General features: G+C 48.5%; 1 protein-coding gene across 1 annotated transcript; it reads left to right on the top strand.

Annotated features, from left to right (window-relative positions):
• Window positions 1-1,048: 1,048 nt before the first annotated feature.
• On the top strand, window positions 1,049-25,655 carry LOC122375486 (Down syndrome cell adhesion molecule-like; the record flags this gene model as incomplete). Its single annotated transcript, XM_043354893.1, has 5 exons — window positions 1,049-1,203; window positions 5,199-5,403; window positions 16,054-16,181; window positions 18,483-18,654; window positions 24,013-25,655. Coding segments are annotated over 5 exons (773 nt in total), but the record flags the coding sequence as incomplete, so codon positions are not given.

Raw genomic sequence — 25,655 nt, 5'->3', positions numbered from 1 at the left:
TTGACTTGTCGAGTACAGTCAGTGTTACTGCAGCAGTGGAGTTCCAATGCTCACTGCTCACACATCACCGTCGAGTTGAGCTGCTGCAGGCACTCCCCCACTCCAGTGTCCTCTCTAGTCTCTCAGTGGTGATAACTCAACGCGGTGCCGACGAATACCAACGGGTGCCTCGCGTCCCGCAGCCGTCTCCAGAGTCGCGCGACATTTCACCGGAGCTCCCATTCATCCCTCCATACATTAACACGTGATAAATGGCCTTATTTTCTCGGCCGCGTCCGTCCGCGCCCTGCTCATTTGCCTGCAGCAGTGAGGCGCGGCGGCGGCCGGCGCTTCAGCAGCCCGGGCCGGTGACGCGCCGGCCCGCTCCGTTCGCTCGTCTCCTCCACAGCTAAGCTCCAATCTGCCATTGGCTCGTTCCCCGGGGCGGGATACGGGCCCATTCGAGCTGATGCGATTGACATGACACCGGCCAGCCGCCGGAATGGGAAGGGAGAACGAGGAAGAGAGGGAGGAGGGGAAGGAAGGGAGGAAGGTCGAGCTGTGACGACTGGACTTATCGATCGATGCTGCTAGAGATGATAGCGCTGGGCGTTAAACATTCCTTGCAGGTTTGGATTGTGGGGCTTAACTGAGCAAGGTGTTTTGTCGTCAGTGAGGAAATGACACGCAACAGTCAATAGCGACGATGTGCGTCAAGTGTCTATAACAATCAATGCTGCTTATGCGCGTTACTTAGATGTAACAATGCTGTTCTTGTCCGGGGAACAGCTGTTGCTCTCGCTGCAGGTGCATTGAAGTCGTTCGGCCGACTTGAACTGAAGTGGGAATCGTGGCGTCTCCTTTGACCGTCCCTGTAAGACCTTTCCCCGCTCATAGGGTTTGTAGCGTCCCTGTCTGACCTTTCCCTCTCCCTGGCTGCAGGGCTTGTGACGCCTGTCTGTCCCGTCCCTTTCGTTGATATGGTTTAGTGCATCTCTTGTAATACGTCCCCTCCACTTTCTGCAGAGCTCGTGACGTTTTCTTTGACCGTCGTCTCCTCTTTCTGCAGGGTACGTGGCGTCTGCAGCAGAAGACGAGGATGCCGCCCCCGTCCAGCTGCCGGATGCACCGGAGTTTGACCTGGTCCACTCGGCCAACAAGACAGCCACCGTGGGCGGGTCGGTCATCCTCAACTGTCGCGTGCGTCACATCGGATCACTAACGGTAAGTACAGCCCAACGGAAGGTTCTTCACAGCTATCTGGCGCTCAGGTGAACACGCATCCCGAAGGAGCTGACATACTCCTATACCTGAATAGATAAAGGTGTGGACAAGGGATTATTGTTCTGCATTCGGTGCAAAGCTTGCCTCTGTGCGAAAGCTGCTAAAGTTTATTATGTATGAAAGTACGAATACTCATGGACATTCTTGTAAGTAACAATGGGTGTAGCTTCTATGGCCTCATGGGATGCCATAATCATTGACCAACTCATGTAGCTCGCTTCCGGATTGATCAATAGTGCGTGTAACAATGGCCAAATTTAGATGGCTCTCAGCTTGCAGTCATCTCTTATGACTAGTATAATTACGTGGTCACTGGAAGAAGATACACATGCATGGTGACCATCAGCCAGTGTATAATAAAAACAAAATAATAATAATCAGTGGTATGCGCTCAATTATTTTGCAGCGCATTTGCTTTTACATTTGGAATAGTTTCTTAAGGTTAGATCGCAGCATGGGAGTCTCGTTATTGATATCTCGTTATTGTAGAAAGATTGTTGCTCGTTACTGAAGCACGATTTTTAGCTATCACATAAAATTCATCCATTCTTTTAATTTTGAAAATGCAAACCTATGCTCATCATCATAGTCACGTCATTCCCATAATGCCGGTAATGCTGATATCCGCTTTGAGTCCGGATACCGCCGGGCCCACATCCGCTTCCGGTTCATTGCGCGCCGCGACATCCTATTCTGCGGAGGCGATTGACGCTATCTGCTGCCGTACGCGCCGCTGCCCCCAAACGACGGTCTGCAGGACGGCCTGAGGAATCGGCCGCGTTCCACAACGCTTCGGGCGTGGTTTTAGGGATGGACTGTTGGTGTGTAGGTGTGGACCCCCTTTGCTAAATCGGGAACCTCCCTATAGTAGGTGCGCTCGTGTCCGTAGTAGAGGTTACTACGACTGTCTCTTTTCGGCGGAAAAATCGGGCCCTCGGTGACAGTTGTGTGGTATGAACCAGTCTTCAGTAGCTGTTCCCTGTCACTATCTCCTCGGCAACATGGTGTGGTGAAAACCGGCCTTCAGCAGCTCTGTTCCCAGTCACAGTCACTCGACTTCACTTGTGTGGTATGTCCAGTCAACCTTCACCAGTCGCCACCTCTGACCAGGGCCTCGTTTCATAAAAGGAATTACTTACGGCGTTCCGTCAATTATGCCAGATTTGGCGTATTTGATGCCAATTCGGTTTCATAAAGCCGGAGACCGGAGTAATTCACGCCATCGAAATTACGGAGCTTCATTTACGGCAAATGCTCGATTCCGGACCAATTGATGCCATCTGGGTTTCATAAAACGACGTAATTAACGCCAAATATTTTATCAAGCTCTTGATATCAGTGGTGTAAACTACGCACAAAAATGTTGCGTGATTTTGAATTAATGTGAAGATTGGAAGCTAATTTTCAATATATTTTATAATGTTGAGCCCGGTGAGGAAGAAAGAACAGCCAAAATGAGAAAAAGAAACTGCAAATCTTCTGTATCAGTCGCTTTTTGTGGCCACTATCGGAATTTTGTTTATTCGCCGCGCCGCGCCACTTTCGTAGTTAGGCACTTCCGCTTAGCTGGCTTTCTGCTGTTTTTAATATATTGTTTTAATAAAGGATGGTCATCAATATCAATTTTGTTTTTTTCATAAATAATTTTTAAGATTTAAATTCAACATAATTGTTTTATAAATTCTCGTAAAAAAATAAGTGTTGACATGAAATTGTAATTTGTAGGACACTTGATAAATTACGGTAACTACGCAAATGTGCTTAGTTACGGAGGTGTAAACAATTCCAGTTGTGGCTTTGTGAAACGGATTTATTTGCGCTCCGTAGTTTGAAAGGGTGTGAATTACGGAAAGGTGTAAGTTACGGCAGAGTTTTATGAAACGAGGCCCAGATCGCAACAGCGGCCGTTTCGTGGTGTGAACCAGCCTTCACCAACCGAACCCGCTGACCGGCTCGGCCACAGCGACCGGAGTCAGAGCCTCGACCAGGTTCCCGGGCCGTAAAGAAGCGCCCCGAGGCGATACTGTCACTGCATGAGAGGATGCAGCTGTATTTTACACCACCGAGAAGAGATGTGTCCTGTAAATTGTTGGGTCTCGAGCTCCGGAGGCTACCATCGCTCGATAAAATGGCGCCCTAAATATGGCCGGTGACGCGCTGTATTCGGAGACACAATACAAAATCGGAGCGGGTATCTGGCAGGAAGTCAAAGGAATGCGAGATGGGTGGCTGAATCCTGTCGACTACTCGACTGACAGCTTACTGTAAAATGAAAAGTAGGCGCTATGCGTTGAGCACTGGCGTTTGAATTTACACCATGCCGACTAGGAATCAAAGACATACATTTCACACATTGAATAAAAATATAATTATCTATGCTATTGCGATATCAAAGTTATTAGCTCAGCGGTTAATAGTTTCGCTCTAGATATGATGATGGCAGACCTTTGACTCTCGCCAGCACATATTATTTTTCTTGCGTAACATCATCAGATCTATTCAATTCCTGTTTTCGAGGCACAGTACCCCGGTGAACTGAGTTTTCAACGATTTTAGATCCAGGGTCGGTAGGGGTAAGAGAGAGAGAGAGAGAGAGAGAGAGAGAGAGAGAGAGAGAGAGAGAGAGAGAGAGAGAGAGAGAGAGAGAGAGAGAGAGAGAGAGAGAGAGTGAGAGAGAGAGAGAGAGAGAGAGAGAGAGAGAGAGAGAGAGAGAGAGAGAGAGAGAGAGAGAGAGAGAGAGAGAGAGAGAGAGAGAGAGAGAGAGAGAGAGATGGAGAGAGAGAGATGGAGAGCGAGATGGAGAGAGAAAGAGAGAGAGGGAGAGAGATGGAGAGAGACAGAAAGAGAGAGGGAGAGAGATGGAGAGAGAGAGCAAGAGAGAGAGAGAGAGAGAGAGAGAGAGAGAGAGAGAGAGAGAGAGAGAGAGAGAGAGAGAGAGAGAGAGAGAGAGAGAGAGAGAGAGAGAGAGGGGGAGAGAGAGAGGTTATGCAGCGGAAAAAATGCATCTGTGCGCGGCACCGCCTGTTGCAGCTCGGTGATGCCCTGTGCATATCTCAGCACTTATATCTCCATTTGCTCGGCAATGAATATTGATGGAAGTAAATGTGTGTTCGGGTCGTTGCTACCGCTCTATCCAAAGGCATTTTTGGTCCGATTCCTGAGACGGAACTCTGGGAATGTCGGCGGCGGTAGGCTCGGTAGCCTGTAAAGGAGGCATTCAGCGCTGAGAAGGAAAATGATATACACGCAATATCATTATAAGCATGAAGAGCATTATGTAACAAAAGCGAGCGTTGCTTGAGTACTGAGTAGGTCTACATAGACAGACTGCGTTTTCCAAATAAGACGTATGAGATTACACTACATGCTATAGAAACGCGGACGGCCTGCCATCGTCAAAGTATGTTTGCCATTGGCTATTACATAACCTCACAGGCACCTGTAGTAGGTGAGGGTTGTCACTCCTTCACATATTTTCTGTGCTAATACGTGACATTTTCAGAGATAGAGGTCTGATTTTTCTTGTAACGTTTTTTTGTCATTTATGTCGACGCTCGCTGAAAATGTCAAGGATCTGTGTCATTGGCTTTTGAGGTCTAGCCTTTTTCTTCAAGTCATGTCTTGACCCAAATGGGTAATGTCCCATGCTTTGTTGGCTGGGGTTCTTGTGAACTATTGAAGCCTTTATTGCTGGTTTTGTTCAATAAGTTTCACCAACAAAACTCCGCCAGAACCTGTTATTGTATCCACTGTAAAACGTCGCTGATATTTCTAAGAATGTTTTCATTTAAGGTGTTTGCCAATGCGACCGAATACTTCGTTGCTCATAAAAATACCAACACTCCTTACGAACCGGCAGGGCAGGTGACGTGGGGCCATCGATTGGTAAATGTGTGGTATTTACCCAGCTAATTGGTCCATACATGTGCCGGCAGGTATCCTGGGCACATGAGCTGCAGGTGCTGGCCAATGGAATGCACGTGTTTGCCGACCCACGCCGGTTCAAACCGCTGCACCAAAAGTACAGCGACGACTGGAGTCTGAGGATCCGTTCGGTACGACCGTCAGACGCCGGATTGTACCTGTGTCAAGTCGGAACAACACCGCCCATCGCTCACTACCTCTATCTGACCGTTATCGGTGAGTACAGGGTATCTACCGAGTATCGAGTACCGAGTATCGAGTACCGAGTATCGAGTACCGAGTATTGAGTACCGCGTATCGAGTACCTCTCTCAGTTCTGAGCACTGAGTTCTGAGGAACGTGTACCGAGCACTTAGTACCGAGTACCGAGTACGGAGTACCTATCTGGCCTTAGGTCGTCAGAACTAGCGGAATGTGCCTGAAATGTCTCGTTAGTGGAATAAATGTCTCGGTATCGGAATTCCCCTATCTGGCAACGAGCCCTATGTAAACGGGGCTATTAGACGCGTTTACATAGGGTTTGTTGCAAACTTATATCTCCGTCCGTGATGTTGCAAAAGATGCCAATGGTGCTTAACAATTTACAAAATGATCCCCTCTAAATATTTGAAGAACACTGCATCGAAATTATCGCCAAATTAACGAGCTAGAGCCTCGTCAAATATGCTATGTAAACCGGGTTATTGATGGACTTCAGCGAGTGCCAGTCGCCACTGATTTTCACAACTCGGTTTTCCTCGTCTGTTTTAAGTGGATGACTTCTATGTTCGAATTACCGCTCTTTCCGTCACAACTGCGGTGCATGTCTACCAAGTCTCGATCCGAGGCCTGCACCGGGCATTAGGTGCTACATTTTTCTCTTTGATCAATGAATCTGACGGACACTCGCGTCCAATTGCATCGAATCAGACGTCAGCGCAAATAACAAAAACAGGACGGGGCAAAGGAGCCGTTCGACCGATACCAACAACAAAAAGTGACACTCTAAGTTTTCCCACTCGCGGTGATTAAAACTTGCCCGTGCCGCTGCACTAGACAGTTGGACAGTTAGTGTGCCTTCTGGCTACTGAAGGTCTAATGGTCCAAACTACAGGCCCATAGAGGATGGTTCATTCTCAGCAAAGTGTAGTTGTATTGTGCAGGTCAGGGCATTGCCACCGATAATTTTGAAATGTTTCGCACTTTACTGCAAAGTTTGGGCATTTCTCTCATATGAAATTAACTAAATAATGTCTACATCAATAAACTTTCGAAATAAATGAAAATTGCATTGCTTTACGTGTGTAAAAATTTAAATGGTATATCGCAGTTAAAAGCCTATTAACGTCTGCTAAGTAAGTACCGCATACCGTAATAACGTAAGTACCGATATGTCATATTAGCAGAGCTGTTTTAGCACCGCAGCTCCACTTAGACCCAGAACAGGCCCCATCACTCGACGTCCGACAGACACATGATGGCGTCACTGGTCCGACGTCTCTGATTGGCTGATTTCCTGCGGCCGGCGATTGGCTGAGTGCATGTCGCTGTCGGACCGCTTTCGCTGAGGCGTACTTCCGCTAACGCAGCAAAATCGGCGGACGGTTGAAAACTAGCTGAGCTTCTTAGAAATGTCATTGCTTTTTGTGATTTGCAACGCAACGAAATGGAAAGTCTTACGCAAAACGCAACGATAAACGAAGACAATGACTTCTTCAAGTTACACAATTACATCGTCTTGAGTCCATGCATTTTTTATGTTAGCTTCTTTAGCTAAGCGCACACAGCTTTCCGTTAACGCCATTGTTTTCCATATCTGTGGCTTTGTTTTTATTCGGCCACCCAAACCACGCATCGATAATGGCTTGGGCCGGCGCTTTGACAAGCCGAGCTGCATCGGCGGTGCTCGCTGTCAAAACACTGCGGTTCTGGCTGCCCTATAAGTGTGCTTGTGTGCCGGTGTGCCTGTGACAATCGTCACGGCCGTTCGACGCAGCCTTTCACCTGTCTATGGGGTACCGATGATGAGGTCCGCTGTAATATGCCCGAACGGTGTTGGCAGCCATTTTGTGTTTCTGATGATGTGTGACCCGTAATGCGTCGTCAGTCGACAACAACAGATGACTGATAACGCCATTTGGCTGCGGCGATCGGTAGGTATAGTTCCAGGGAATCGCCATGCGATTGGATCGTTTCCCGACGATTAGAAGCTGAGGTCGTGTTTCGTGGCTGATTTTCCGTCTTTGTGACTTGGCAGGTCGATTGTTAAGGTTAATATGGTTCTGAGTATGATAACTTGTAAACATAGCTGCGATATTATGGGAAACAGTCATATGATTGTATATGAGTCAGTCTATTCTTCTGAACATGAGTCACCAATACAATTAACCTGCGTTTTTTCATGCACCACATATCAAATGCACCGCACGTGCATTGTGCAATGTGAAATGTACATGCGAAAAAATAGATACAGGCATCCATCATAACCCGTGCGATAAATGCCCTCTCCCGGGGTATTCAGCCGATCTGATTATTGAATCAATGACAGCCGATGTATGTCGGTCGTGCCCTCTGGTGCTGTCTCCGGTGTGAGTTATGCACTGCGACTAATGGTGCAGTGATTAGCGCCACTTTAGCCGCGTCTCCGCGATGGCCAGTGCCGCCGGCCCTTCTCGCAGCCCCGTCGGACGTCGCTCTCGACAGCACGGATCGATTGACCCAGCAGGCCTGTGAGATGAGTTACCCAACTCGGCCCATTTCGGCCAGCGAGCCTCCCTCGCCGGCCTGGCTCTATCTGCGGTGGGAGGCAGGCATCGGCCGCTTCACCGGAGCTGACCGCCGCGAACGGCGCCAATTACAGCTCGGAGCAGCCGCCGGCCGAATAGAGAGCACCTCCGAAACTCCGTCGAGAGTCGTTGAAAGTATCGAATGCCAAATATGCCTCCCCGAAGAAAAACTTGGAGTAGGTGACTTTGTTTTCGCACGGAGCTCGAAGGCTGAGACCGACATTCAGGCGGTCGAGAGTCCAAAAGTGGTGAGAAGCACGAATAAGGACACCAACTGCCAACAGACGGAGTTTTGGCCCCAACTTCCTGCATAATGAGGCGCCTCGGGTCGTGGAGGCACGGCAGTGCGGCCCAGGCGCGCCTCTGATCTCCTGTATCGGTGACAATTAAGAGCCACCCCGAGGTCGGCGCCGGCAATCTCAGACTTGTGATCTGATCAACAGCAGCCAAGTTGCCGGGTGCCTCGTCTGCAGAGGGCTCGACGCGACCCGACGCTATTCCGGGGTGACAATCAGCTCGAGTCGTCGGCGGAAAAGTCAAGGTTAGGTGGGCCTTCGATTTATGCCAGCTAGGCTCATAACCGGGGCAGTAAATTGGTCTCACGGCAGATCGGACGTGCTACACTACGCCAGCCTGATGCAGTGTCAGTCCTGAAAGCGTCGCAAATATTCCTGGGTGCCTTCGCTTGGCTTGGAACTCTTCTATTATATTTAGCTGCGAGGCACTGGTTCTAGGCAACAGGGTATCCCTGGTTTTCCGTTAATAGAAGGGCGAACTTTTATCCTCCATTAATGCCTGCCATATAGACCATAACAAAAATACATTACGTGGCATGTCATGCTGGCATATACTCCATTTGTTTTATATGTTCGCCATAGGCTCCGCAAATATCTTTCAGATATTTAAACCTCGCATGTGTGCGGCGTTTGCCAGCTTCTAATGTGTAGGGGGGGGGGGTCGGTTGGACCCCCCTTGCCGTTTGGCCCCTGATCGAGCTAGAGCTTCGCGGAAAAAACGAGCGTGTTGCCCGTCACGAGAGGAAGCCGATGATACCCAATTTTAAGGTCCTAGGTCATTGGGTGACCTTCCAGGTCAGGTCAATGACCCAAAGTCGGGAAAATCGGGACCTGTTAGAAAGTCGTAAAGTGTGGCCGCCAAGGGGTTTTTCGGGGTGCTGATCACGAATATCGTGTTAGTTTTGATCACAGATGATGTCTTTAAGCATTTAGACCAGGTCGGGTCAGGTCAGGTCAGGTCAACCAGTAGGCATCGTGACGGGTATTCGTAGTACACGTCAACCGCCTCTGACAGCTTCGTAACATGTTACGAAGGCACCAAAACTACTTCGTAAATGTTCAAATGGTTGCTAAATTCGAATTCAGCTCCAAAAACTAGCCTAGAAACATGTACAACTCGAAAAAGTGAACCGAGGTCACCCGAGGTCACCAAAGGTCAATGACCTGACCTGACCTTCAGGTGACCTTCACACCCACCCCAATGCATGGAAGCAACATCAAATCACATGTTTGAACGTTTGAAACCACGAAAAGCTTGCAAACGCGCGGCTAATGCGAGCCGACATACGCAGAATCGCGATTCCGGCCAAACATGGTCTCGGAAAAGAGGTCACAGGTCAAAGGTCATTTGGGTAAGGGTCATGAAATTTTCAGGGTAGGTGTAAAATTGATCAATGTGAGGGTACTGAAAGTTTCGTCGCGCTCGGCCGCTTTTTACGCGAGTTATTCGCGAAAAACCGTAGGGGGGGGGGGGTCCATCCGACCCCCCCTACACATGCGAGGGTTAATGCAGATAACTTGAAATCCCTTTCAAATAGAGATGGAAATGTGATATCAGCATTTTGCAGATAAATGATAAACTTGGTGAGCAATAGGTACTTCACATGTAAGTACGACACCATTCACATGCTCATGCTTCCTGCAATAACATTATGTATGTCAGCTTTAGATCGAGCTGTTCAACAAGATTATTGAATGTATATATCTACTTACTGTAATGCTGTGTCCAATGTAGCTCCTGTTTTTTATATATAAGGATCTGTTTTTTTTTAACGATTCAGAGTGTTAACCCTCGCATGCGTGCGGCGTTTGCCAGCTTCTAATGTGTAGGGGGGGGGGGGTCGGTTGGACCCCCCCTTGCCGTTTGGCCCCTGATCGAGCTAGAGCTTCGCGGAAAAAAAACGAGCGTGTTGCCCGTGACGAGAGGAAGCCGATGATACCCAATTTTAAGGTCATAGGTCATTGGTTGACCTTCCAGGTCAGGTCAATGACCCAAAGTCGGGAAAATCGGGACCTGTTAGAAAGTCGTAAAGTGTGGCTGCTAAGGGTTTTTTTCGGGGTGCTGATCACGAATATCGTGTTAGTTTTGATCACAGATGATGTCTTGAAGCATTTAGACCAGGTCGGGTCAGGTCAGGTCAGGTCAACCAGTAGGCGTCGTGACGGGTATTCGTAGTACGTGTCAACCGCCTCTGACAGCTTCGTAACATGTTACGAAGTCACCAAAACTACTTCGTAAATGTTCAAATGGTTGCTAAATTCGAATTCAGCTCCAAAAACTAGCCTAGAAACATGTAAAACTCGAAAAAGTGAACCGAGGTCACCCGAGGTCACCAAAGGTCAATGACCTGACCTGACCTTCAGGTGACCTTGACACACACGGGAGTAACATCAAATCACATGTTTGAACGTTTGAAACCACGAAAAGCTTGCAAACACGCGGGTAGTGCGAGCCGACATACGCGAAATCGCGATTCCGGCCAAACATGGTCTCGGAAAAGAGGTCACAGGTCAAAGGTCATTTGGGTCAGGGTCATGAAATTTTCAAGGTAGGTGTAAAATTGATCAATGCGAGGGTACTGAAAGTTTCGTCGCGATCAACCGCTTTTTACGCGAGTTATTCGCGAAAAACCATGGGGGGGTCCATCCGACCCCCCCTACACATGCGAGGGTTAAATAGCGCATAGGCGGCGGAACGGGGAGGGCACCGGGGCACCGTGACCCCCTTTGATTTTGGCATTTTAACATTAGCCCTATGGGCTCTGCATGGAAAGAATGGGACCAAAAGTCGGCAGTGCCCCCCCCCCCCCTTATTGAAGGTGTTCCGCCGCTACTGAAATAGCGTCTCAGGGGCAGAGAAGATTTACTGTCACTCGTCTCACAGTGGATCGTCACCGCACGGCAGAGCGTCAGCGTCACTCGTGAGACCGTCACCGTAGCTGCCAACTGGACAATGTGGACGCTGCTCCGAGGAAATGTGTGTTTGATTTTGGTTGCAATTGATTCGTCACATTTTTATACATCCTACTCATTAGATACTCCTACTCACTATACATATTACATGCATTATACTCACAACTCACACGTATGCTTATTACCTAATCATTAGATCCTAGGTCTACCGGTAACCCTTCAGGAATGTTGAATTTAGCTAGGTAATTGAGCCGACATGATAAATCCGTGGTGGTTTGAATGGAAGTTAAGCCTTAGAAGCATTTTAGGTATGACCATCAAGTGAGCAGGAGCAATGGAAATGCAATACCCTTTTACTTATATTTGGAAGGTGTGAGTGGGTTTCTATTCCCGCACTGTAGCTGATATTAGACGCTCCTATAAAATGCTGAGTGCATTTATAACTGCGTTGCAGCAATTCCATATTACGTAATCTGCCAGCTGCTGTGCCATTCCACCAGCTCAGTCAGCGAAATATCATGCTACTGTTCAAAGGATGTTGTAAGATGATCAGCTTAGGGGGAACAGTGTTGAAATTGAAGCAGCAGTTAAAGCAGTTGAAGCAGGGTAAGAAGTAAGAAATTTGAGCACTCATTTATGCGAGAATGGTTGAAGCACCTTTAAACATTATCTTCACACATCATCAATGACATACAAGCTGAAGTTGAGCTTTCCATATCACTTCGGTTAACAGGCATCAAACTGCAAATGGTCGCTTACTTACTTGTTTGGTCACGTTTGTCAAAATTGCAATTTTTTCTCCCCCCATTTATGGCTTTTGTTCATCATTATATCAAGCACGACATTCAGCTCGGTATGTAAGTGCGTCGTTACTTTTGAATGAGACCCACGTTATCGTTGATTCATTAGTATAAATTTTCGACTCGTGGTCGAAAACCTTGATTTTTATGACATTTTTTTCTTTAAACAAATTCGAGTGAAAAGAGCTCTCATCCAGTGTCATATCAGCTGGAAAAAAGCTTTTGTGGAAGACAGGCACATGCTTACAAAGTTGGAAAAGGCTCAATATTCAATGCAATTTTGTGCCTGAATTCATGGAAATTACATGAGGCAGTGAAACTGCAGGGGATTCTGACAAGAAAAAGGCTCAAAACGGACAACTTATCAGCCGATCGAAGATGAAAGAGGCAATGCTGGATTGGAACGACGTCCATCATAGCTGACGGGCGCTATTTCGGGCTGCTCTGGGCCGGCCGGGCCGGAGCGGACGGGCCGTTTGGGGACCACTGTGGGTCAGCGGTCCGATGGCCCGGGGGCACGCCACGGGCCGGCGCCGGCCGTCTCCCTGCGCCGCTCGCGTGACCCGGTCTCGACCGGCCCGGGCAGCGGCGATCGGCCCGTCCGTTTTGGATAATGAGTGGCGTTTGAGGCCACTTGTGCCGTGCTAATGACGCTCTTGCGGCCGTCAGTGTCGCCGTAAGCTGAACCGTTGGCCCATCGACCGGCCGAAATGTTGGAGCCGGGCGAACGAGAGACCAGCATTAGCGCGTGACCTGGCCGGATTGATTGGAAATCACGGCCGTAGATCAGCCGGCGCCCCGTGCCAGCCCCTGGGACTGTGGTCCACGCCCGCGCGCCGCACGCTAATGCGACGGCCAACACCGGCGTCCTTGGGCGGTAGCGAATCTGAGGCGTGCTTTGATAGCAGCGAATCTGTGACTTCCTTTAGCGACAGACCCGTAGCGTCTTTGGCGACGCATGCTTTGGGGACAGACCCGTGGCGTGTTTTGGCGACAGACCCGTAGCGTCATTTAGCCACAGACTCGTGGCGTTCTCTATAAGCGGACCCGCAACGTCCTTTTACAGCGAAGTCGTGTCGTCCTTTGGTAACAGACCCTCGGCGTCCTTTGGTAACAGACCCACAGTGTCCGTTTACGGCGTACGGCGAACTGGTGTCGTCCTTTATCGGCGGATTCCTGCCGGAGTGTTAGGTTCACGGCGCGGCGCCATTTTACCGGCAGTTTAGCCACTAACTCGGCTCGAGTGTGCTCGATGTGTCGGTTACGATACCGCCGAGGTGCCTTTCAGCGGCGGTGAACACTTCAACGGCTTGGTTCTGCATTCTGGGCGACAGCCAACTGTACAGTTTCTGTCTGAAAATGACATTAAAAGTGCTCGAAGTATTTTATATAAAAGAGGTTGAGGTAGACTTTGAAGAAATGAAACGACCAAAGATGATAGTTTTGGTATGATATAGTGCAGAATGATGGTGTTTGGTGGAAAGATGGTTCGATATCATGACCCAATAAATCGGTGAGATGCAGATTTGATTTTCACACGATCCGGAAGCTTTGGTGCATCATGGCAATGGGTGTTTTTATCACAATGCTGAAATTCTTGTTTCAAATGAGAGCACACTCAAATTACAAAGTCAAAGGTGCATCAACCGGACCTAAGCAGCGTGAATGACACAGCTACAGAGCACGCCTTGATCACAGTTTTAAAATGTCCAGAGAGCATCTTTAATCTTCAGCTGGGTTGAATACCAACTGTCTCAGTGCCCTTTCTGTCTGTGACCCAGATCAGATGCCCAGCTGGACAGTTGGACAGTTGGGACGGCTGCTTATCCTCGCTCAGGGAGACAAGTGTTTATATTGCCCACCATTGCATGGGCAGCCGTATGGAGCTCGGCTTATCCCGAACTTTATGAAGTGGTTGGTATGAAATTGAACATTGAAGAATTGATATCGATAATGAAAACATTTTACACAATATTAATGAACTTAGAGCAGCGAAAGTGGCGGATGTCGTGCCATCAGATTCACAATAAATAACTAAATAGTTGGCAGAAAACGGAAATCGTCCGACCTCACAAGTCACATTCATCACCTTTGGCTGTTTTTATATCTGTCTCTTGGCCACGTGAGTCCATAGGTCATGACATAATGAAAATAATGAAATGCAGGAATGATTACATAAATCATTTGCCAGCATTTCTTTTTCAAATTCACATCTCACCACGTCATGGCGTGTTCCATAGTGGAAACTCGTGCCGTCTCATTCGGCTCCGTCGATATTTCTTATCGTGACAGCCACGCGGCGGTCTGGCGGCCTCGCCTCGTCGTCCGACGCTCGGGACGCGCAGAACTCAATCAACTATGCATTAGGCATGGGCGAACAGGCCCGACCACCTGAATACTGCACTCAACAGCGAAACATTAGTGGCCACGTGTTCGGCCGCAGCCTTTGTCGCTAACGCGATCCGCCCCCGCGCTGCCGCCGTCGGCACTCGGGAACCAACACGAGGACATCCGGCGCCCGCGGACACCGCGCGCACGACCCCATAAGGTAAACATGGCCTGTGCCGCCACGAGACCGGCAGGTCCGTCAAACTACGGTCACCGTCAGTATCGTTACGCCGGTGACGGCTGCCATGGCCGGTCTAATGTAATTAGGACGTCTGGCGGGGTCCGACCGGCGTCATTCATCACAGCTGGATGACAGCGGCAATGTAACGGATCGGTCACAGGCTCGGCGACGGCCCCAGGCACACACCGCTGCCTATGTATGAACAGGTGATCAGTGACGTCACGTAACGCAGTCAGTGACGTCACCTGACTCTAAGGACAGACGATGACATGTCTGACGGACGGTGGTGGACGAAGCATGATGGCGTGAGATCTCGAGTGGCGTTATATGAAGTCGCCGGCGTCACTTCAGACGACAATGCATCTGACTCTGCAGTTTGCAGTCTAGGATTGTAAGGTGCTTCTTCGTGACGCATTATTTCTGACATCGGCGCATGCTTCAGGTGCTATCATACCAATAATCGTAATATAGTGGCAGCTTACCACAATCTACGGAGTATGCTGTATTGGACAGTACGCTACGTTCGCTGTGAAAAACTCAGTGACAGATCAATTTTTTTTAGTCCTGCCCTGCCCCCATCGCGTTATGCCAATTACGCCTATCGCCTTTGGGGAATGGCACTTCTATCGGCGACATTATGCCCCACTCCGGAGTCAATTATGTGTCGCTGTTTTGAGCGTGTTTGCTGTCACAACTGAGGTGGATTGGCCAATGGCACCACTGTTTGGTAGCGGCCTCACCACTAAATTGCGTTACCGGCGCAGAGAGACGCTACATCGACAACGCATTATGCTATGTGGGAGTGTTTGTATAGGTTAGATTGGATTCTATCGCCAGTCGCGCCACTTAGAGCACAATGAACAAGTGGCTAGTGAGCTGATGTGTGTGGTAGTGGCCCATGCCACGTACATTGCTTTAGTCGACACATACCGTAAGCCATTGGAGAGACATTCACAAAACTTGCCTTTAAGATACAAACTTCTTATTTCACTGAAGGTGCATCAAGCTACGATTCATTTTGAATAGCTTGACCTTGAAGTTTCAAGAGCTTTTGAAATCGTTACGCATCTAAGCAATATGTTTTGAGGATATGTTTATATGTAAGAACTTTGTTCACCAAGTGATCGTTGGGTATCTTTTTACGACTCCACAATGCCGGCAATCTCACATACAGGAAAACATGATAAACTTGCAATAAGAAAAAAGTCATAAATAAGCAAATAAAATAAAATAAAAACAATTCGTATGAAATAAATAGCAACTATTCTAGCAGCCATTTCGGCCGTTTTGTTGTTGTTGTGGGTGATTTGGGGGGCTGGCGCAAAAGAATTTCTTTTTGGTGTGCAAAACGAGTAACTTACTCCATTTATTTATAACGAGGAACGCATATCCTTGACCAGACTTCAGCTGGCCAGCGTCTCTGAAATTGTGTTGACTCCATACACTAATGTCATCGTCTTCCGAAGCATTTCCGTTACAAAGATACACCTCTCTTCATCATCTAACCTCAAGTCTCTTTTCAGAGCCCAGGGTGGAAATCGTCGGAGGTCCCGACTTGTACATCAACAGGGGTAGCAACGCCAACCTCACCTGCGTAATACATGGTGACTACAACGGGCCCAACAACGTCCGCTGGACGCACAACAACAAGGTGAGCTTTCTCGTGTGACACCACTGGAGGAGACGAAATATTTGGGGCTGCTAGAATAGACGCAATAGTAGACGGAAATGAAATAATACTGGGGCAGACAAAATAATCGGCAATCAAGTATGTTGATGCATAGACCTCTGTACAGAGGTGTAGAGAGGTCTATGGTTGATGCCGAGTGAGGTAAAATACACCACCAGTGCCGTGTCCAGTAGCATATTTTCCCCTCATCTTTTTTTCATTTTTTAGCCTTGGTGTGAGTAACTCTTTTTCTCCATTGTCACCTCCTTTTGTTTCCACTCTCCTTCTCTGCCAGTGCCTCTTCTTCCTCTCTCGAGCGATATCCCGAGAGAATACGCTTCTGCGTTCAGTCGACGGTGTGGTGGCCTCGCATTCAATTCTGTTGACTCTTCTCTGCCCCGTTCGCTAATAACAGGCAAACTTTTCATCACCCTCCGAAGGTTTGACAATCACAGACGGCCTTTGCCTGGCAACTAAATTAATTGACGTCGGCCCGGAAATTTGGCTCTGAGTGATCGGGCAAATTTGTCGACTTGCTCATTAGGTGATTATCGAAACAGATTACACCAGGAAGCTTGGGGTCATTTCGATCACAAATATGCCTTCTGTATTTGCTGGTTATTGACAGGCTGTACTATACATATGTTATGACAACACAATGAATATTCTCTTAGGCACATTAACCCTATTAGTGGCAGGCTCCTGGCTACCCCATATTAGTGGCAGGGGGGGGGGGCTGTTTACGACCCCCCTTGATATCTCGAGATCTAACGGGCCGATTTTCAAAATTCAAACGGCATTCGATTTGGCTCAACGAGATCTACATTTCTAAAAAAAATGAAATTAAAAAATGTCAATAGGGGGGTAGAGGGGGGTAAAAAAGGGCAAATTGCAGATACATTTTAGACTGTTTATCACGGCCAGGTTTCTGAACCAATCTTAAGGCAACTTTTGCCGATCGATAGAGAATGAACCAGGAATTCACATGGATCCTAAAAATATGCATTTTCAAAAATCATAGGCGGATACAGATCATTGAGATTGGGGGTACACAAAAAGTATAGTAAATAAGGTTTTTGTTGGTACTGTTTCTAAAAAGGGTGGCAATGGTCTTGTTATGTTACAATTTTCTTATGAGAGAACGACTAAAATTGTATTGGTCATGCATAGGCGGTGTCAGGGCACCTATGTTGGGAGGTAAAAAATAACCCCCCTTTTTGGACGCCTGGATCCGCCTATTATAGCAAAAACGTGTCAAAAGAGGATGCACAATAACTTTGTATATGTTATCACATGATACCTTTCATTCACTGTTCGTAAAACTGGTGCAGCATCGTGATCTTCGCCCAAATGACTCGCTTCACGAATAGGACCCCCCAGTTCCCAGTGCTCTGGAGCCGCCCCTGGTAAAGTTATGAACTTGAAATTTTCAGGGAATGTGCCCAATTTAGTTTTAGGAAAAGTCAGAAAATTTCAGCATCGTAGCTTCAGCGGTTTCGGAGATATTCCCGAAAAACCTGAGGGGTGGATAAAAACACCCCCCTGCCACTAATAGGGTTAAACAATAAATGTGTAAACATGCTGCAACCAATGCTTTTTTTGCATACGTGAGTATCAATCTTGAATTGTCGTCCGTATGTGCGACGTCTCGGTGTATACCGAAGTTCCTACTATTTGTCAGTTATTTACCTAGGTAATTATCTAATTAATTATGCCGCTGTATTGATCACTGATGGGAGAGGGTCCACCATGTGACATTAGATTTCGCCTCCAACAACAACTACAACAACAACAACAACAACAACAACAACAACAACAACAACACAACAGAAGCAGCAAACAACAGCTTTGAACATTGAACAAACAAATAGCATCAATAATGAGCTAACAGATAACGGAGTTGATACGATCAAATGGCGACCAACGATAATGGCGATCAATGAAAATTTAATCAAACGTTAATTGGATTTCGTCCTGACCCAATAATCACTTTCCCTGTCCATAACATGAAAAGACTGATGCAAACCTCATGATATGCATTATGCATGCATGTTGACGAAGTGATAATTTGACGTTTTATAATTCAATGAGTTCCAACGGATTTCGATTGCTCTGAATGATTCGCACTCACTTGTGGTCTGCTATGTAACCCGAACTGTGCGATAATCCGTGACTTAACCTGTAGCCTACCCTACCTGACCTGTTAACTTAACTGTGACCCGAATTGTCGCCTGACCTGTGACCCGACCTGTGCCTACTGTGACCCAGTGCTTGACCTTACAGCTGGTGCAGTTTGACCCGTCTCGGAGCGGAGTCCGGGTCACCACCACCCACAAGGAGGACCGCACCATCAGCTCGTTCAGCATCGAGCGAGCCCTACCCTCCGACTCGGGGGAGTACTTCTGTGACCCGGATGGCCTTCACCAGGTCAAGGTCATCGTGCACGTGCTCATCGGTGAGTGCAGGCATAGGTGGATTTCGAAGACGTTTGCTAGGCTCATGTTTCTGGCACTTTGGTATTTAACTATTGCTGTCACAGAAATAAGCATCATTAGAAAGTGGGGATTTATGCCGCTTTTCCCTATGGATTGTTTCTTTAGCGTAGGACTTACCGCTATTTCAAAACCTCAAGACGATCTGATTCAATACTAGCAGATCAGAACAGACAGCATTCAAAAGTGATCGTAAATGAAAACTGTGTATTTGTTTTGAAGTTGTGAATTGTGATGGTATTGTGTTTGGACATAGTGCCGTGCTAAATAGCATTCCTAATTTGCTCGAGGCCGCTGATCCGCCTAGGAGTAACATTTCCGTATGTCATATGTGATTTATGAACAACGTCGTAACTTGGTTACAGTAGTTATTGGGGAATGAGCAGAGTTGTTTGTCACGCAGAGATACTCTCTGATTAACGCGATATTGGATGAACAACTTTTCCCAATATATCCGGCGGAGTCTGTGGAGTGATTGCGCCAGCAGCTGTTGTTAGGTATCCTTTTATCATGGCTGTGAAAAAACCAGCAAGTATTAAAAAGTCTAATCAATCGCTCACCAAATGATGCTATACGAGATGCTTTCCTGCTTTCATGCCAAGAGCTTCAAACCAACGATCTTGGAAAAAAAAAATCATCTAAAAGGGAAAAATGGAACATGTAACCGTCCTTTAGCCAATCAATGGCGGGTAACAGTATCTTACATTGCTTCTTTGCTTCAATTTAAACACAAGGTAAAAATGTAACTTTACCTACACTGTTACAGCGTACGCAAAACGACTATTCCAAAAGATTCCGCCGAAGACATTAGATAAAATATAGGAGAATGAGATTAGGGTAAGGAGAATAAGACGTGGCTTAAAATGAATATGTGAGCGGTTCTTTTCAAAAGAGAACGGTCGTATGTTCTCGCTGCGATCATCAAACAAAAGGATTTTGGACTCACAGGCACTACTGTCAATGAATAAAGTTCTTCATCCTACCAAGTACCAAACTGCACTTTGACTCTCAGCTGTTAGGCTTCTTATATTTATAGTCCTTTTACAATATTTTCAAGGTGATCCTCACGTGCACAAGAACATATTTTTGGAAACGCCCCGACCTTATACCTTTCACCTGTTTACCGGCGCTATTCATAATCCATTAAATCCAAGTGCGCTGCTCGCCGTACACAGTTACCAAGCCGTCAATATGAATTTAGCCCCGTGCCGCTCTTGGCTACACTAGGGCAATGGATATTCAGTGTGCATTTTGCATCAATAGCCATTGAAAATCAAATCATTCGTCCAAATGCGTGTGCTATGCCAACCTAGCTTTTCCGGCGCGACTGCTGATGAATATTTCCACTCTGGTGCCGGAAACGCTGCTGGCGACTAGCAGACGTTGTTTTCCATCTAAACAAGGCCTAAACTACGCCGCCGCCGCCGCCGCTGCTGCTTCGGAGTTTGGACATTTGACAGTGGGCGGTGGACAGTGGACGGTGGGCCGTGGACAGTGGACGGTGGGCCGTGGACGGTGGATGGTGGGCCGTGGACGGTGGATGGTGGACAAAAGGCCGTGAGTGGTGGACGGTGGATGGTAGGTGGTGGACGGTGGATGAGGGACAGTGGGCATAATGGTTGGTGGACAGTGGACAACGGGCAGTGGACATGTGCAGTGGACAGTGGGCAGTGGACAGCGGACGGTGGACGGTGGACGGTGGACAGTGGACAATTCACAGTGGACCTGTTCACGGCTGTCGGATGGGTGGTTGACTGTGACCTGGTGAATAGTAATCAACTGACAATAAGCTCTGCCAGCCCTGTGACAGAGGTTTCCCGTCGTCGTCATTCGTTCCACGACGTCGAGCCCCCGTCGATGCCGTCTCTCTGACGAATACCGCGGGCACCAGCCGGTATGTCCAGCAGCACCAATCTCAAACTCAGCCGTCCGATTTACATATCAGAATGAATGCAAATCCCTGGGCCAGCGTCCAATACGATCACAGCGAGGGCCAGCCGGCTGGTCGACCGGAGCGGGCCCGACTGGGAACAATAAATCGCCTCCAGACGACCCACGCAAGCGGCGGCACCGACCACTGGGCGCCACTGACCGAATCTATTACCGCAGGCGCTGAGACCGGCGGGGGAGGGGAGGGAGCAGGGCATAAGCGCGATGCCACTCCGCCTCCCGCCGGTGTGATTGTGGCTAATTGAGGCTGGCCCGAGCGGCCGCGGCCGGCCCGGCGCCTCTCCAATCGATGCTCGTTGGCGGCGGACCGCGGGCACAGCAGAACAGAGGAGTTGGGATTCAGGTGGTGGTCCGCAGCCGGGAAATCGCCGGATGATTGGGCTGGGAGCAGTGCGGGGCGGCGGAGGGAGCACCCGGCCGCACGCGCCACCGCGCCGTCCGCCTCCCCGCCGCCCGGCCCGCCGCGCCGGCCGATGGTATTTTCAGAGAGGGAACAGAGCGGCTGAGCCCGGCCCGATTTGCTACGTCGGTATAGTGGCGATTGGATCGCAGAGAAGCCAGGATTGAAGCACTAGCTGCCACTGCTGAAGTGTGCCACAAGTCAGATATTAAGCGTCCGATATGTTTGGTCGCCCAAAGCGAAAACAATCACACCGGAGTTGGATAGAAATCTTAGAAACTGCGGAACTTGGGTGCTGATGGGAGATAAAATGTCTTTTTTATGGACAGCACTCCAAGCTGTAGAACTTTCTTTCCGGTCCCTGTGAATGCAGACACGAGCTTGCTTTTTTTTTTGTTCAAGTGATATTTGGTAAACAACCAGTGATTATGCAATTGTAAGTACGTATTCGGTAAGACGATCGAAGCGTTTTCCCCAATTCAGGTAGGTACTAGGCAGATCCAGGCAGATCATTATCACGATTTTTTAATGAAAAAAAAAACACGCAGACGAACACAGTGAGGTCGCGAGGTCCTGCGACCGATTTCTTTGGTTGGTGACGGTATTTACAGAGATGCGCTTATGGATGTTGAGTTGGGGAAGGTAAGGCGAGAATAGAACTCTGAGTGGCGTTAACTGGCTTCACCACGCGACAAAGCTCGTCACATTATATGAAGCGTTCTTTGTCCGCTGATATGATTCCAAGAATTCAGAAAATTACATATTGAGCCGGCCGTCGGACTGTGATGCTAATTTATCGCCGATCATTTGCATCGGATATCGTTCTGGGAATGGACCATGACAAATCACCACAGTAATTCAGAATCATGCGACTTGATTTGTGAATATCATCGATGTAGGGAACATCTATACCCTCTGTGCATTTATTTTACAAATTATATTTTGCTTCGTTTCCCACCATTATACATACAGCTGATACATATTCTAGTTACCAGATATTTCAAAATAGTTTATTTAAGTTCCACAGCTGCATGACAGCACTTCCATTGGACAATTTCGTATTTTTACTCTTCGAGATGATCAATGCTTGGAAATACTGATGATTTTTCATAGATTTGCCTCCCGGCTTTGATACTCTCATAAGACGATTCCGGTGAGCACGCCGTGAAATCGTTTTCAGCCAATCAAACGCATGAGCAACAATGTGCAACGAATCGTGAAGAACCATCGTTTCTCACCTAAGACGCCACATAAACATTGTACTTTCCATAAGCCTCAAAGTTCCCATATTATGACGGAAATAGTGGCGGGATCATTATTCTATCGAAAGATATGATATGTTGGAGAATGACGTAAAATCATTGGTTGAGAAATCTACAGAGCATCACTGTGAGAAATAATCCATCACTACAGTTTACTTTATTAAATATTCTTGTGAGATGTGAGTGCTGAAAGTCCTCATGCCTTTAGGCATATTTTCTTCGAATTGCAACATCGCCAAGCGCCGTTCGGGATGTCAGTTGAAAAGCCATGGAGTTCAGCGTGCATCTCAAGTGTGGGAAAGATCCGACTCTTCCAAGCATGTCGGTGGCTCTGTAAATCGCTAGACTGATCATCGTAAATCTATCTGATGTGTAAACTTGACTGAAAATGTTTCTTGCAACGTACTAGCTGTACGAGTTTACGTCACAGATCCGGTGACGTCACAGATCCGGTGACCCTGTGACTGATGCCGACATTTACCAGCTTTTCATGAGCCAGCCGAGAGTTGAAGGGCAAACCGAGTGCTCTGACGCACTAGCGCGGGGGCACAAATAATTAATAAAATTACGGCAGCTCTCAGCGCTAACAAGCCGGCCACATAGTTGGCCGTGTCAGCACCAGTGAGCTCCCAGAGGAGCACAAGTCATGGATAATAGCCGACATTAGCGTGGTCTCTTTACATCGCTCCAACACTCTAAAACACGGCGCAGCGCTCCAAGCTACGGATCTGACTCTCTATACTGAGTGACGACGACGTTTAGAGTGAATAGGCATGCATTCGGTTTGGCAGCAGTGGTTCTCGATCCCAATAACCATCGCATGAAGGAGCGGGCTCCATCGAACGACGTCTGTGTATAGCGTTATGGCTCCAAATCTGCCAACTTGACGGTTTAATCGCCTCCAGAAGCACTATCGACCGGTTTGTTTGCCTCCTCGGGAGAGGCCAGTCTCGTCCTTCTTCGATAACTTCTCGTTGGAGGCGCAGGGCCGTCCGGCGTCCGTGATATGGTTCCGATAAGATTACACTTTTTCTGCGGTGTCCGCTGTGCGACCCAGCCTGCACAGAGTGTTGCTGGGCGCTGGACTAATCACTGCCGCCGGCCGACCAGCCTGAAAGACAATTCTTTTGGTCGGCGCATGATTAGCTTTGTCAGCCAGCTCTTCAAAAACATTCATTATTTTTGACCCGATAATGTCATTTGATGGGTAGTGTGCTATTTTCCACGGAAACGTTCTCAATTACTTGGCTTTATTGCAGCGGACGTCATTTTTAATTAAACTGTGATACGAAGGCCCAAATATCTTTGCCAGCTTCACATCAACTTGCTTTACGACTCTGCCACTATCTAATTTTGCATATAATGTAGTTGACAAGTACGGGCTACATCAAGCCTGTCAAATGCACAGACGCGCTTATTGCCATCGCCATGCGCTACCCAATGCCCTTCCCCTATTGACCGAGCTTATGCAACTATCCCACTCTAACGCGACTAATTCAGGCTGACGATACTGTCCCAAGCTGACCCGACTGATCCAAGTTGACCTGGCTGACTCTTGCTGACCCCATTGACCCATGCTGACTCAACTGACCCAGAGTGACCAAAGCTGACCTTACTGACCCAAGATGACCCAAGCTGATCTGACTGAGCCAGGCTTACCCGACTGACCCTACTGACCTTGACTGACCTGTTACCTCTCTCCGTTTCAGATGACCACCCAGCAGCGATGCAGACCAGCGGTCAGATCGGTCTCAGCCAATCAGCTGCCGCCTCCCTGCTGCTGCTGCTGAGTGGAACAGCACTGCTGCTGGGCCGCGGCTAGTGTCGGCTGGGCCGCACAGCAGGCCACCGCCATTGCCCAGCGCTCGACTGATCACTGCTGGCCACCAGAGAGCCGACGGGATCCCAGAAGCATCAGGTGACAGGAGTGACCACCACCGCACCGAGTCTACAGGTGGGCATCTCAAACTCCACAACCTAAAAATGGAGTGTGTTCACATCCCCTGGACACGCGAGGTGTCGCAAATACTCTGATTCTCGGTGGGGTTGAGCCGCGACCGGCCGATCGGCTCGCCGGGGCGCGGGCGGAGCCAGAGACGGATGGATGGTGGGAACTGGGAAGTGGGCGGCTAGTGGTCCGCCGCCGCCGGCAGGGGGTCGGTAATCGCCCGGCTCGGACGGTCGGACGGCTGACAGCGACGGATGAGATCCGGAGCCCAGCGGCTCTGAGGGGGTATGTGAGGGGGGGGGAAGCGGATTGGTGTGATGGTGTAAGTGTGACACTATGACAGCGCCGTGTGATGAGATGACAGTGAATTATCACGCTCCTCGGAGCCGGCTGATGCCGGAGCGATCGTCAGCGGCGCGGACGAGCGAGCGCCGCTCTCGAGACGGGGTCGATACGGGACGATCGGGAAGGCGGTGACCGGCTCTACAGGTCCGGTGGCGTGCGTCTCCCGTCATGTGAGCCCGAGTGGAACTAAATGTGACACCTGTCGCCACGCCCTGTCACCGGACCACAAAACTCCGGTCTTGGACCCATCGGACCGATCTCGGATCCGATCTTGGATCCGATCTTGGATCCGGTCTCGGACCCAGCGGCAAACGCCGGCGCGCCTCAGCGCCCAGTCTTTCATGCCTTCACTGGCTCCGTTACCTGGCGTCTGCAGTGTTTCGGGCGCCGCTCGCTGGATCGGGGGCTGGTGTGGGTCCTCTCAGCGGCCTGGTGTGGCGCTGTGCCGAGCGCCAGTGAGCCGCACATCGGAAATGTGGTGTGATTTGTGGGAAATGTGTTGCGAAGTGTGCACTGTGTAATGTGTATGAGTGACTGAATTCGGCGCTGAGCTCGCGCACATGTACAGTTTGACGTTGGACGATGGTTTGTATTCCATGACTTGGTGTTAATTCTCAGTGTTTGCCTCAGGTGGTTTTATTTGTGTTTATTCCTGCCAAGCCACCGACAGTCTGGTTTGTATGGGCGCACAATGTTGGAGGCATAAAAGGACGTAAGATTATTGAGTGTTAATTGTTTGTTGTTCAGCCGCAATAAGTTCTTGACATTAAAGATAGGAGGTGTTTTATAAGCACCCGTCTAGTTTGGCTATTGCATGTTTTATTGAAGACTACCGAACAAAGTCTACGTAATATAATATTGAACCGTCATATGTTTCACATCCGGTCATAAGTAATTTCTGTATTCACTTACCCACATCATTAGACGAAATTAGGGAGTAGACAAAAAGCAGCTTCATACAAGCGTTTGATGTGATGTTTTTATGTTGTACTGGATCGTTATCAACAATAAACGAAACGAACGACGCTGACAGCTCCGACTGTTTGATTATTTAAAAAG

Source organism: Amphibalanus amphitrite, unplaced genomic scaffold (genome assembly GCF_019059575.1).
Source record: "Amphibalanus amphitrite isolate SeventyFive unplaced genomic scaffold, NRLGWU_Aamphi_draft 001852F_arrow, whole genome shotgun sequence".
NCBI classification, from domain to species: domain Eukaryota; kingdom Metazoa; phylum Arthropoda; class Thecostraca; order Balanomorpha; family Balanidae; genus Amphibalanus; species Amphibalanus amphitrite.
The sequence above is the reverse complement of the archived record's forward strand: the minus strand, read 5'-3'. Positions and strand labels throughout refer to the sequence as shown.